Here is a 14,364-nt window from a genome sequence, read left to right as displayed (position 1 = left end):
TAAAAATAAAATTGTTATGTATCTCTAAATGATTACTCTTTTTATATAGTTTCAAGTGCTTCTTGAAAATATAAGGCTACAAAACATAAACTGTGATAATATTATATCTTCACAACACACCTACAGTATAAATAATGTGCTATCTGCATAACACACCTACTGTGTAAATATGACCAATATCAAACAGAGAGAACTTATAATTAAATCTTAATTTAAATCTTAATCATAATTTAAATCTAAGTTTAATAAGAGTAAAACAGTTCACAAGTGTATTTGTACAAGTCCCTAACCTTGACAACACATGATGCTACTCACCTTTTTAATGTATTAACTGTGCTACACTGCAATGTTTATAATATAATTACTTCTTCCTGGCAGCCCTGTGTTTATTGTCATAAATTTATTCTGCTTCATATCCTTTGATATCGGCAGTAATATGAAGCTATTGACCCAATAAACCAAAGTCATCTGAGGACAATGCTGAAGCCAGTTAGTCATCAGAATCAATAGGATGTGTACAGTTTTTTTTTTAATGGTTTAAACAATTCCAGAAGATGAATGCTGAGGATCCATATTACTCTACATGTGTGGTTATGGTGCAATCAGAAGTAAATGAAATCATACACTCTTTTAGGAATAGTTAGGCTATTTTTTCCTTTTTAAACTATGATTTTGGTTTACTAAACGCAAATAGACTGTACACTGTGAAAATGCATTCTGCAAAGTGCATTTGCTCCAGAGCTTAGTAAATGAGGTGAAGACTCACTTTGCAAAGAAAATACAATCACATGCAAGACAAATAAAAACCAGCATTTTTGCTTGCACATGATTGGATGATGGAGGTCAGCAGAGCTTCCCCTCAGTTACTAAGTTCTGGAGCAACTGCACTTTGTGGAGTGCACAGTTTATTTTCCTTTAGTAAGTCAAACCCTAAGGCTACTTTAACACTGACACATTTTTCAGGTGCTAAAGGGCCACCCCAATGTGAAAGCCCGAGTGCTTGCACACTGGAGCAGTGCGCTTGGAGGACGGGAAAAAAAGTCCTTCAAGCAGCATCTCTGGGGCATTGCGGGAGCGGTGAATACACTGCTCCTAAAACGCCCCTGCAATTGAAATCAACGGCCAGCGCTGCCGAAGCACCCACAAAGCGCTGCAGCAGCAGCGCTTTGTGGGCACTTTTAACCCTTTTTCGGCCGCTAGCAGGGGTTAAAAGCACCCCTCTAGCAGCCAAAAAGCGCCGCTATAACGACGGTGCTGATAGATGTGAAAGTGTGAAAGTGCCCTAAGTGTTAATTTACTGTACTATTGCCCACACAGCACCAGGCTATGTACTTTAATAAGCAGAAGTAAAACAAATTGGTCAAAATACTTTAACTCATCCAGTCAACATTTGATTTATTTTCAATATCATGTACTAATATATAGTTGTGCAATCGTGTCAGCAGCGTTACCTTTTTGTGAAAATTTGACTCTTCTTCCATGTGCTCAACCAAAAATGCCAGATTAAGGTTAAACTGAAGGCAAAACCTTTTTTTTTTCATTTTCGATAGAGTAACATCTCTCAGTTTTTTTTATTTTTTCCGCTGTCTGTTTCCCATTGGGGAGATTTCCTATCACATCCTGTCCCTTAGCCACAACAGGTAGTAAAGGCAAATCAATTGTGGTCATCAGATCTAGTGTCTCTATTGCAAGATTTCCCTCTATTCCTGTTCTGCTGACCACTCAATAATTTTTTTCAGTTTCACTTTTGGTGAAAATGGTCACCAGGACAATATATGTGGTGAATCTCCCTAATAGAGACATAGACAGCAGTAAAAACCTGTTCTAATTCTCTGCACTCCATCTAAAACTTAGAAAAAAGTTTTGCCTTCAGTTCTACTTTAGCTTCAGCTCACCACAAAGATGCCCTGGTCACTCATTTTATTTTTTGGAGAATGTATGCTAACATAGTGATCACATTATCAGGAAACGCACTAATTAGTTCTTGATTATTAGAGACAGATTGCTCTTAGTGACAGTGAGGGCTCATAACTAGGAGGACATAGTGTCCTCCTAGCTGTGAATAAGAACATAGATTACCGTTCTTTTAACATGGGGCATCATAGTGAGAAATATTCTACATACTACGGGTCAGGGTTGCCAATCGTCAGTAAATTTACTGACAGTTCTTTAAAAAATTGCGATTTTTTTTTTTTCAACTGTATGTAAATACCAAGGGCTAATAATTTGTCATGCTGTGTTGATTTTAAGTATAAACCAGGCAAATGACATGTTATGGGTATTGTCAGTGTTTTCATATTGTGTTTATACTGTTTAAATATTAATTGTCTTACTTTTTATTAGGAGTTATGTGTTTTTTTTAAATTGTCAATAAAGAATGTACCCTGTCAGTAATTTTTTTATGTTTTGTGGTAGGTTGGCAACACTGCTACGGGTATCCACTGGTTATACTGGTCAATTTCAGTATAAAGTGCGGCCATTGTTGGCTATTATCTCTTTGAAAACTGTCCCGCCACTGGCCAATTTTACATAGCTGCAGAATGTGGTCTTTAATGCTTGTATTAAAACAGCTACTTGTGCCTAATGATTCTAAATTTCACCTAATCTGCAGCTGGCCATATTTTACACATCTATATTTGAGAGTTTACTAGAAATTGGCCAGTGGCTGGATAGTTCTGCATCAATGAGAACAAAGAAGTCCTCAGCAAACCACTGACCTATATCTATCTGCCAGTCAAATCACCATTCGAAGAAAAAACCTATGTCATAGTTAAACTAAACCAAAACCCCTTTTTTTACACTGAAATGAATCAGATTAGCATGTTACTGCTGTTATAAACCAAGATTATTTGTAAAAAGGAAAAAAACAATCAATCCCAGAGTTAAATACGAGCTGACAAAGTATGCTGGAGCTACATTAAAAAGACCCTCTCCCCGCTTCACATAAAAAAAAAAAATGTTGGTATGGGTGCATATCCTCCATGGAAGTGCCTGGCTTTCTATGGCCTTTTTTTATTTTTATTTTTTTTACTAGCTTGCCACAAATTGGTCAGAACCAATAATATTTGCCCCCCCCCCCCCCCCCCCAATATATTCAAAGCCATTTGCGCCAGGTTCAGATGCACCAAACACCATTGACATCTAACCAGGACAGATTAGCTCATTGCTAGTGACCATGAGAAACTTCTTTGACACTTTAGTATATCAGCCTTTTTGTATGTAAGAGACAGCAAGAATTCAACGATGTGTGCGTGGGAATACCTCTGCTTCATTACCGGAAACAAAAGGCGTTCCCAGAGACCGGATTTCTGACAAAAGACAGTGTGGTAAAGCCAGTGCTATGCTTGGAAAAAAATGAAAGCTCTGGGTAGTTGGGCTATGGCTCTGTATGTGTTTTTTTTTTTTTTTTTTTTTGCTAAAAGTGAAGCTGTGAACAGCATATGGATATTTAAATATTTGCAGATCCCTACCAAGCAGTAAATGAGCTTTTAAACAAGCCCTGTCTGAGCGTTTTACATGACACTGTGGAGAAATTCATTGTTGAGGTTCATGACAGAAGCACTGAGACTGGGTTCACACTTGTGCGATCTGGAGGTGTCTTTAACTTTACCAGTGTGTGATTTAGGTGTGATACGGGAACAGGCACTGAATCGCAGGGTTTCCAGCATTGCACAAGTGTGAACCGGGAATTAAGTCCTTAACCAGCATGGCTCCACCTGATCCCCCTCCCAGCAGTTGAAAGCCTCCCAGCCTCCTAATCTCAAAAGTAGAAAAATTACCTAATGACTAATGTTGTTAATGTTCAATGACAGAATATAACTTTTTTTTTAATGGGCCCCTGCAGGTTAATGCACCGCATACTAGCACATGTCATATCCAGCAAAATGAACACATCCTGCAGTAGGTTGAGGAGGTAGAAAACCAAAATGTACAACCAATCTTATCTTATTGACTTACGCTGAGAGGATCATGACTAATGTTGTTAATGATCATTGACAGAATATGATCCTTGCTGCCCACTTTTTTTTTTAATGGGCCCCTGCAGGTTAATGCACCGCATACTAGCACATTATGACACACTTCCTTTTTAAACAAAGCTCTTAAGCACTGAGCTGTCACTGAGCTTGTATCTTCACCCGGTCCTCTTTCCATACTCATGCTCTCCAGCTGTTTGAATGGTTGGGTCTCAATGATGTCATTTTTGTGCATGCACACAGGAGTCATGATTGCGGCACTGTGATCTCTGCATTCGTGGCACACTCAGTGCTTGAGTAGTGATATCATCTGGAGGAGCCGAAGTGAACATCTCCTAGACGATGCAAGAAGCTATTCGAGGTACCTACATTTAAGACTTGGGCAAGCCATAGATGATTCGATTTTCTTTCCTTTTCTCCACAGGCAGAAGGAAAGAAAACTGCTGGATTTTCCCCCATGAACACATTCAGCTTTGATGGGAAAATCCCTCACGTAGCTCTATTGTGTTCTACCAGCAGGGAGCCTTCCCACCCCGGCAGAACACAATGATTATCGGTAGGGGCTGTAGTCCCGGCAGTATTTGCATGTAAAAAATCCGACAGGCTGGTTGTACCCAAGTTGATTAATACATCAACATGGGCACAACCACCTGCTTATAGATGGATCAAAGCTCGGCTGGTCCCTACTGAACCAGCTGAGATATGTTCCATCTATGGCCGGCTTTATTATAAGCTTACCTGTAAGTACAAGTTTTATATTAGAGTTTACAACTACTTTAATTATTAATGAATACATAGCTGTATTAATTAATCTCAGTCAAATGTTTCAATGCAATATAAGATGACCCTGCTATTTAAAGGTGTTGTAAAGGTTCATGTTTTTTAGGATGCATTAAGGTGAAAAAACACCTGGCAGTCACCGGCCCCCTAGCCCCCCCGTTTCACTTACCTGAGCCCCTTCATCTTCTTCGGCGGGGATGCGCTGTTCTTTTTCTCCATGGAGTCCTGGCTTTGATTGGATAGATTGATAGCAGCGCAGCCATTGGCTCCCGCTGCTGTCAATCAAATCCAATGACCCGGGTGCCGAGGGGGGGCGACGCCGAATGAATGACTCGGGAGCGCGCCTACAAGGTAACCCCCTCGGGAGAGCGCTTCTTCTAGGGGGTTATCTGATGTGGGGAGGAGCTACGAGAGCCGTCGAGGGACACCAGAAATGGATGTTCGGGGCCACTCTGTGCAAAACAAGCTGCACAGTGGAGGTAAGCATGACATGTTTGTTATTTAAAAAAAAAAAAAAAAAACTAAGCTTTAGTATAACTTTACATAATCATATAAATATATAAATTGCTAGTGGTAGGTTGCCTTGCTCTGCTTGACTGCTTTTATGGTTGCTCATCGAACATGTTGGAAATTGTTAGAAAACAGTTTTTGTATTTTGTCAACATTCAGCCTTCATCTGGCCATAGATAATAGATGATAGTTAGGAAAAAGATGCCTGAGATAACTGTAAAATCCTCCTCCGCACGTCCATACTAATATTGAGTGTGCCCTGTATTTTATACTTTGTGTGTCATATCCTGGAAAATGAACACATCCTGTAGTGGGTTGAGGAGGTAGAAAAGCAAAATATACAACCAATCTTATCTTATTGACTTACGCTGAGAGGATCATGACTAATGTTGTTAATGTTCAATGACAGTATATGATCCTTGCTGCCCACATAGATTCTATCCTGGTCTTCATCCATTAACAAAATCCTGTAGTCCAGCGGGCTCTGTGATATAGAGTAATACTCAGATGTCTGCGTGTTCTTAAGTTCTGAAAAAAAAGTAAAAGAAATAGATTCCTCTGTTAATATCCTATGTACATAATTATAATAGTCATTCAAAAAAAGAATACACAGTTTGAATGTTATGCCGCGTACACACGAGCGGACTTTACGGCAAACTTTGTCTGGCGTACTTTTCGACGGACTTTACAACGGACTTTCCGAATGAATGGACTTGCCTACACACGATCAACCAAAGTCCGACGGATTCGTACGTGATGACGTACGACCGAACTAAAACAAGGAAGTTCATAGCCAGTAGCCAATAGCTTCCCTAGCGTCGTTTTTTGTCCGTCGGACTAGCATACAGACGAGCGGACTTTTCGACCGGACTCGAGTCCTTCGGACAAATTTGAAACATGTTTCATTTCTAGGTCTGTCGAACTTTTGAGAAAAAAAAGTCCGCTGGAGCCCACACGCGATCGAATTGTCCGACGGACTCCGGTACGCCGGACCAAGTATGCCGGAAAGTCCGGTCGTGTGTACGCGGCATTAGAGTTTAGATGAATGTTTTAGAGAAGGCGCAATAATCGGTAATAGAGATGGCAGGTCAGTTACTATTTCATAATTTTTGCATTTGAATACACTGTTTAGCAAAACACACTGGTAGGAATTTAATGAAGTAGTAAAGTGTATCTACACCCAAAACCAAAAAGTAATATATTGCAGCTCACCAGTCCTTTTTAAGATTCTTTTGCTATATTTTTACCTGATAAACATGCAGAAAACACACTTCCTGCCTTTGGATGGCCATGTCACTCACTGTATCTATGGAGGGAGCTGTGGTTGTCACCTAGGTTGCTCTCCTGATATGGACTACAAACATATCAGTATATATATTGCATTTCTACCAAGATCAACATTCTGTATTTGCTGGAAATGTTCTTAGTTGAAAAAACAAAAACAAATGCAGCCACCACATTTAAGAGCTGTAAGCAAAATACTGTATTTTGGGGGGCGTTTAGTTATTTTATAAAGGTCTTGTGAAAGTTTTCTATGCATTACTGAGCACTAGAGCTGCACAATTAATCGTTAAGAATCAAGATCGCGATTCTACCCTCCTCACGATTTTAACAAAACATTTTCCATATTCTATGCAGAGTTTTCTGCTCAAGCCGACAGCTGTCAAAAAAAAAAAAACAGGCAGCCTGACAAGTTTCACAACATTCCTCAGCCACTGAGCTAACTATAAGCATTATAACATTTTGTTCTTTAGATCAAAGGAATGAACTTCGGTCTGTAAATGAGGGAAGTTTAACCACTTAAAGTGGAACTTCAGTAATTTTTTAATCTTTCCATCTATTAAGTCTTCTGCCCTTGTTGTTTAAACTTTGGATAGTAAAACATTTTTTTTTCTGCCAGCAAAATAGTTCCTCTTTAAAGGGGTGTTCCGGACGCAATTTTTTTTTTAAAGTCAGCAGTTACAAACACTGTAGCTGTTGACTTTTAATAAGGACACTTACCTGTCCAGCGAGCCCGCGATGTCGCCACCCCCCCCCCTCCCGAGGCCAATCCATCCATCGGATCGGCTGCCGGCGCCTCCCTCTTAACGAAGGGAAACAGGCAGTGGAGCCTTGCGGCTTCACTGCCCATTTCCTACTGGGCATGCGTGAGTCGCGTGGCACTTTGTGAATGGCCCCGTTGTTTTCTGGGGGACACACATGTCCCAGAAGGCAATGGGGCCGCTCGCCGAAGAGGAGGAAGCGCCGCGGAATAGGAAGAGGCAGATTAGGAAGACTGCCTAGCAACAGGGGTTTCAGGTAAGTTAAAACATTTTTTTTCAAATGTTTTTTTTTTTTATTTTTTTAAGAATATTAATGCAGTTTTTTATTTTAGGGTGGCCCTCTGCTTTAAAGACTAAACCTTTTTTTGACACTTGTTGGTTTCAAGTTAAAATCATTATTTATTGCTAGAAAATGACTTAGAACGCCCAAACATTATATACGGTATATATTTCTTTTTCTTTATATTTTCTTTTTCTAAATGATTCTCATTTTTCCCAAAATCATGCAGTTCTACTGGGTACATGCAGCATATTCCATCAGTTCTTGTTTGTGTCGCTCGTAGAATGTGTCACTATTGCTGCGACAAATTCAAATAGAAGTATCCCTACTTCCTAGATCAGGTAGCTGGTGATAATTAAGACCAATTCTCATCATGCTTCTCATTCTACTTGCTGTGCACCTGATCTCTGTCCTCTGATCTCTTCTCCCACAGCTCTCCCTTTGCTGCTCTGTATGCTACAATCCACCCCTTAGGCTCTCCCTCCACCACTCTGTGGCCTTCGATCACCTGCTGCACTGCCAGTGCTCCTACTTACCACTGCCAGCTGTTTGGGCCCCTTGGTTGCTAGGAGGCCAGCAGCTGCTGGTCTCTTAGCAACCAGTGAGGTACCCCCAGCCCCATTCAGCTGCTAGCTAGAAGATTCCCCAGCTGACAGTTGCATGTAAAAAATTGGGCTTTGATGCTGGCTGACATCATTACCCAAATATGCCAATGGCTATGTATGTTTGGTAAATGACTTCAGCCAGCATCCATGTCCTCTTGTTTGCATTTACCTGCCAGACAGAAAATAACCCAGCCAGCAGCTAAATGGGGCTGGGGATGTGTCACTGGTTGTTAGGATACTATTGGCAGTGTACCCGACAGCGTCCTAGCAACCAGTGACACTTGCGGTGCAGCTAGGGTTAAACATGCACTGATGACAGGAATGTCCAATGTGGACACTCCAGCCTCAGTGCTGCCCTACTCCATGGCAAATGAAGGCCTCTTGAGCCCTCCCTAGGGAAAGAGAGCCTTGACTGATGGGGACATGGCTAGGTGCTGGGACAAGGAGAATGAATGGTTAAAATATGGGTTATGTGATGGGCCTGAGCTCAGGGAACATGTGCCCCCAGGGAATTCTGTGTCTTTCGGAGAAGTTGTTGGTACCTATTTCTGACACGTACATGAATCTGTCACTAGTTGTGACATTTGCCACACAGACTCAAACCAGGATTTGTATAAGTGTCTATGACACCCTTTACGAATTGCAGGGACTGTTCCTTTCTTGTTTCTGGATACTACAGATTTACTTCCTTCATTAACCAGGTCTTTTTTGCTGTTGAGCACTGTGCTAATTTAACCTGCAATTGCGTGGTAATGCAACACTGTACTCAAATTAAATTTATATAATTTTTTCACACAAATAGAGCTTTCTTTTGGTGGTATTTGATCACTACTGGGTTTTTTTTTTTATTTTGTATTATATTAACAAAAAAAGATTTTGAAAAAAAAAAAAAAAACTATTTTCTACTTTCTGTTATAAAACATTTCTTCATAAATTTAGGCCAACATGTACAATATTCTGCTGCATGTCTTTGGTAAACACCAAACTGCATTTTTTGGGACACTGTAATATTGGGGACACTAGTATAGTTCTGTTTGTGATCAAGATACTGATCAGTACAGACACTATACTAGTAATGGTGGTGATCAGCAACTTATAGTGTGGCTGTGATAGTGTGGAAGACAATTTGGCACTAACTGACACTGGCTGGAAGGGACACTAACTAACACTGACATCGCTAGTGACACTAATACTGTACACTGTACTAATGACACTGGCTGGGAAGGGGTTAACATCAAGGGGCAATCAAGGGGGTAACTGTGTTCCTAACAAGTGTAATGTGTGTAATGCGTGCTGCTGTGTACAGAGTTCCGTGTGTTTGTAAACATAGAACTCTGTGCTGTGATTGGCCACAGCCAATCAGCAGGTGTACAGCCATAATCATTGGCTGAAACCTGCTGACAAACTCAAGCTGTGTCCAATTGTGACACAGGACAGCAGGGGGTGCACGAGTGCACTTCACAAACCTAGAAGATGTACTGTTACATTGCCTAGCTTGCAGCTGTAGCCCATCCTCAGTAAATGTGCTGTGGGTGGGCTGCAATTGGTTAAAGAGATAAAACACAGGGAAATGTTCATGTATTGCTGAGATGAACTGCATATTTTATTTTTATTTTGCCTTGGTATATATACTTCAGATATTACGCTCCCACTTATAAAGAACCTGTACTTACATGCAGCATCTTCTGCATTTATGCCAGGCTGTTTTGACAGGCAAAGCTCAAACACTTTTTGGTTGTGTAAAGAACTTGTCACAAGCTCCTGAACATACACATTTTATAGGCCCATAAATATTATCTAAAGCTTTGTCTGTAAGAATAGCCAGGCATTTAGTCATCAAGCAGGTTATTAGAGGATGCTGCAGGTATAGCTCTAGGGGCTTGCAGCATATCTAGCTACCGCCCATCCTGCCACACCCCCCTTTCGGTCAGTTAAACCCCCACTGTTCTGACGGTTTGTCCATCAGTCAACGCCCCCCTGACGATTGGCAATCCACCCACAAACCCCCCCAATCGCTCGTCTGTCCGCCCACCAGCCCCGTACTTACCCCATCTAGGTTGCGGGCAGCTTCAGTGGCTTCCCCCTTGGTCTCCTCCTCGGGGGCCATTATGGTCGCTTCTCCTCTCGGCCAATCGGGTCCTGATTGGCCAGGAGGAGAAGCAGGAAGAAAATTGTGAATATTAATTTGCTGATGTCACTCAACTGGGTGGGCTCAGGATGCAGTACTCTGTGCCCCGAGCCCACCTTTTTTTGAAGCCAATTAGAGCCTCAGGCTCTAATCATGTGCTTCACAAAAAATAAAAAAAAACATTGAAATCCATGCGCCCGGTGCCCTGCATGTAGATTAGGGGCCGGGCGCATGGATTAGGGGGGTGGCGCCCCTGCACCCCTAATGGAGCGGCCGCCACTGCTCATATAATAACTGAAAATATATATGTTTCAGGAAAGGGAGGAAGAGGTAAAGTGTCATTTGATATAGAGGCTAATGTTCCAGAATACCTGGTCAGCCAGGTTTTAGTAAAATAGTCAATTGTATCACTCATTACGCATATTCCTTGTGTGGGTTCCAATACTGTATTTAGCTATGTTACTAATTTTATCACCATAGCTTAGTAAACTTCAGGGCCTCTTTCACACAGCCGATTAAGACCGTACACCAAGAATCAGTGTAAATGTTTGCAACCATGTATTGAGCAGTTATATGTTATTAGGGACATATGAGCAGTCCTGGATGCAGACAGTTTGTGTTCAGGGCCACTCATCTGTCCCTAAGTGCATATAACTGCTTGATGTGCATTTACAAGCAAACAGCTGCAGCATCTGTCAGCTTGCCATTGGTTTGTACATCATCGCACACACCTTCAACCCCCAACACAGATTTATGCTGATTTTTGGCAGTCTATGCCCCTACCTGACTGTGTAAATGAGGCCCTATGGTGTGCTAAGATACGGTGATAAAATATGAGTAGCACAGCTGAATACAGTATTAATGAGGCCTAACACTACACTGTTTGACATGTACTTTATATACCAGTGCTGCTAATTAGCCATAGTACATACAGCATACTAAGTAACATTTACTTTAAGGAATGCGTTCTTTTACCTGAGTGTCCTTCAGTCATCACAACTTCACTGCACCACCATGCAGAACAAAGAACATGCTGGTCACTCCTGTCACTGTGTGAAAATATATCACCAGCAGCTCATAAATCATTGCATTGAGCAGACTGCGTGTTGGCATAACAAAGATCCTTTAAAGTTCTTTTCTATATCAGGCTATGGAGCAATGTGTAAAGATGCATTCTCCTCCCTGACTTGTTGCTGAGATCCTATTTGCTTAAGTTTGTAGTTTAAAGTCAACTCCAGAAAAATACATTTTTTTTAAATTAAACAGAGCAGGGAACTGTTATAACCCTTTTCAAGCTTACTGATGTCTCTTTGGGGGATTATTTACTAAAGCTGGAAGGGGCAAAATCTGATGCAACTCTGAATAGAAACCAATCAGCTTCCAGGTTTAATTGCCAAAGCTTAATTGAGCAAGCTGAGGTTAGAAGCTGATTGGCTACCATGCAGAGCTGCACCAGATTCTGAGTGCTCCAGTTTTAGTAAACCAACCCCATTGGGTCACCAGGAGAGTGATTCAAAACGTGGACAGAGAAACCAATGCGTTTTGGAAGACTAGAAGATTAGAGCCTTTGTCAGGGTTTGGACTGCTGTCTGGGTTTTCCTGTCCCAGTAGCATCTGTTTGTCTTATTCCTGGTCATTCCATGTCATAGGGATGGAAATATACAAAAAGCCAAGTGTTCAATACTGATGGGTATTTAACTCAGTATAATGGTATCGACATCCTAAAACATGAATCTATTGGATAGAAATGGGATGGAAATTATGGTAAATCTTCCCAGTGGAGTCACAGATATAATTAAATACCATTTGGCAAGAGGAGTCCTTACTATTCTCTCCTCTATCTTCTTGATCTAAAAAAGACGCTGCCAAACTTGTAAACAAAGAGACAGTTTACTGTCCTTCAGATTTTAAATCAAACTGTTGTCAGCCGGAGTAGAAAAAAAAACACATCATCAGTGGGAGTAAACAATGCCCCAAGTTTGGTGGTCAGTGGGCGTAAACAAAAATTATACAGCTCCTTTGGTCAGTAGAAGGAAAAATAGTGTCCCACTATTGGTGTGGTGGAAGGAATAGTGCCCATAATTGGTGTTAGGGGAGGTAATATTGCCTAACTGTTGGTGTCATTGGGAGGAATAATGCCTCGTCATTGGTTTAAATAAAAAGAATAATGCTATTGTTGGTGTTAATGGGAAGAATATTGACCCATTATTGGTGTCAGTGGAACAGTGACCCATCATTGGTGTCAGTGGGAGGAATAGTGTTCCACCTTTGGTGTCAGTAGGAGGAATTGTGACCCATCACTGGTGTCAGTGGCAGAAATAGTGTTTATATCAGCGAGAGGAATGATGTCCCATTGTTGGTGTCAGTGGGAGGAATAGTGACCCATCATTGGTTTCAGTAGGAGGAATAGTGTCCCATCGCTGGTGTCGGTGGGAGGAACAGTGACCCATCATTGGTATCAGTAGGAGGAATAGTGTATAGGAATAGTGAGAGGAATTATGCCCCATTGTTGATGTCAGTAGAAGAAATAGTGCCTCGCATAAGTGGGAGGAATAGTACCCCAAGGGCTGGCTAAAGGCAAGCAAAGGGCTGCATCCAACCCACGAGCCCCAGTTTGCAGACGACTGATCTAAGCCTAGGGATGGTTTTGGCTTTAAAGTCACATGAATATTCAAGCTTTATAGCCAAATTGAACTTTCAAATTAAATTAGCTAAATACATTCTAGGCGTATAAAAAAAAGGTGTGCAAAGGCTTACGGTTTGTTTTCTGTAAAAAATCTGCCACAGCCTGAGTTGAAAACCCTGTCTCCTGCTAGCCCCTGAAGAGTGGAACCCCTGTTCTCTGTAATGAAACAAACACTTTGATATGCAGATCTACAGATCTGAGTGACTAATGCCCTGTACACACGACTGGTTTTCCCGTCGGAATAAACTCTGAAGATTTTTCCGACGGAGTTCCGACGGAATTCCGCTCAAGCTGTCTTGCATACACACACCCAATTCCGACTGTCCAGAACGCGGTGACGTACAACACGGGACTAGAAAACGAAAGTTCAATAGCCAGTAGCCAATAGCTGCCGTCTCATACTTGCTTCAGAGCATGCATCGTTTTTGGTACGTCGGAACAGCATACAGACGAGTGGTTTTCCCGATAGGAATTGGTTCCGTCGGAAAAATTTAGAACATGTTCTCTTTCTAGGTCCATCAGAATTTTTGACGTAAAAAGTCCGACGGGGCATACACACGATTGGAATATACGATGAAAAGCTCCCGTCTGACTTCTTCTGTCGGACATTCCGCTCATGTGTACACGGCATTAGGCCCTTTTCACTCAGGGGCTGAGGCCTACACACCTTGAATCGGTCATTTGCTTGGAGCAGCCAGGTACTGTGTGTAGGCAGCCCAAGTAAATCAATGGGGACACAGGGATGCATGGACACAGCCCCTCTGTCTAATTTTACAGGCGTGTGGGACAGCAACCCCGAATGCACGCTGCCTGTGATCAGGGCTGTTCTCCCACACCTGCATGCCTGTCAGATTTAGACATATGATTGGGACTATGCAGCCGCTGTATCTGCATCCACTTCCATAGGCTGCCTGCACACAGCTTGAGATGAAAAAGTACATGCATCTCAAGCCTGCCCCAGTGTGAAAGTAGCCTAAATGTGGTTTTGTGAAATGGGGGGTGGCAGGCCTGAAGTGGGCCTCGCATTTAGTTGAAGAGAATTTTCAAATATTTTTTACAAGCCTCCAAACAATTATTCTGTTGACTTTTTATCAAAAATGATAAAAAGAACTTAAAGCCAACAAGAATTGAAGCCTGCTTCATTGTAGTCTTCATATTCACAAATTAAACAGAAAATGAGTCACTTCAAAGCTGAACAATGCTTCAGAAAGACAGGAATATTTATTTATGTTGAGCTTCCTAAGGTTAGATTTTCCTCTAGCTCAGCGAGGTGTTCCTATTTACGCATTTCCAGATTTTCAGTAAGCACAATTTTAGTACAGCCTTTTAGCAGCTGCAAAGGATTACGTCTTCCTTGCT

The 14,364-nt window shown here is 41.6% G+C and overlaps 1 protein-coding gene across 4 annotated transcripts in view; it reads right to left on the bottom strand.

The window, feature by feature from the left end:
• Window positions 1-14,364, bottom strand: part of SEMA3C (semaphorin 3C) — a 189,666-nt gene that overhangs the window by 79,587 nt on the left and 95,715 nt on the right. For 3 of the 4 annotated variants that reach the window (XM_073619573.1, XM_073619571.1, XM_073619574.1), the window contains one exon: window positions 5,632-5,792. In XM_073619573.1, the coding sequence (XP_073475674.1) occupies window positions 5,632-5,792 (161 nt within the window). Of the gene's footprint in view, window positions 1-3,957; window positions 4,240-5,631; window positions 5,793-14,364 lie in introns of those variants that run through there. The other variant, XM_073619575.1, reaches the window with a different exon arrangement.

This window comes from Aquarana catesbeiana, linkage group LG03 (genome assembly GCF_042186555.1).
Source record: "Aquarana catesbeiana isolate 2022-GZ linkage group LG03, ASM4218655v1, whole genome shotgun sequence".
Classification (NCBI taxonomy): Eukaryota; Metazoa; Chordata; class Amphibia; order Anura; family Ranidae; genus Aquarana; species Aquarana catesbeiana.
Note: the sequence above shows the minus strand (reverse complement) of the source record. Positions and strands in the feature narration are given on the sequence as shown.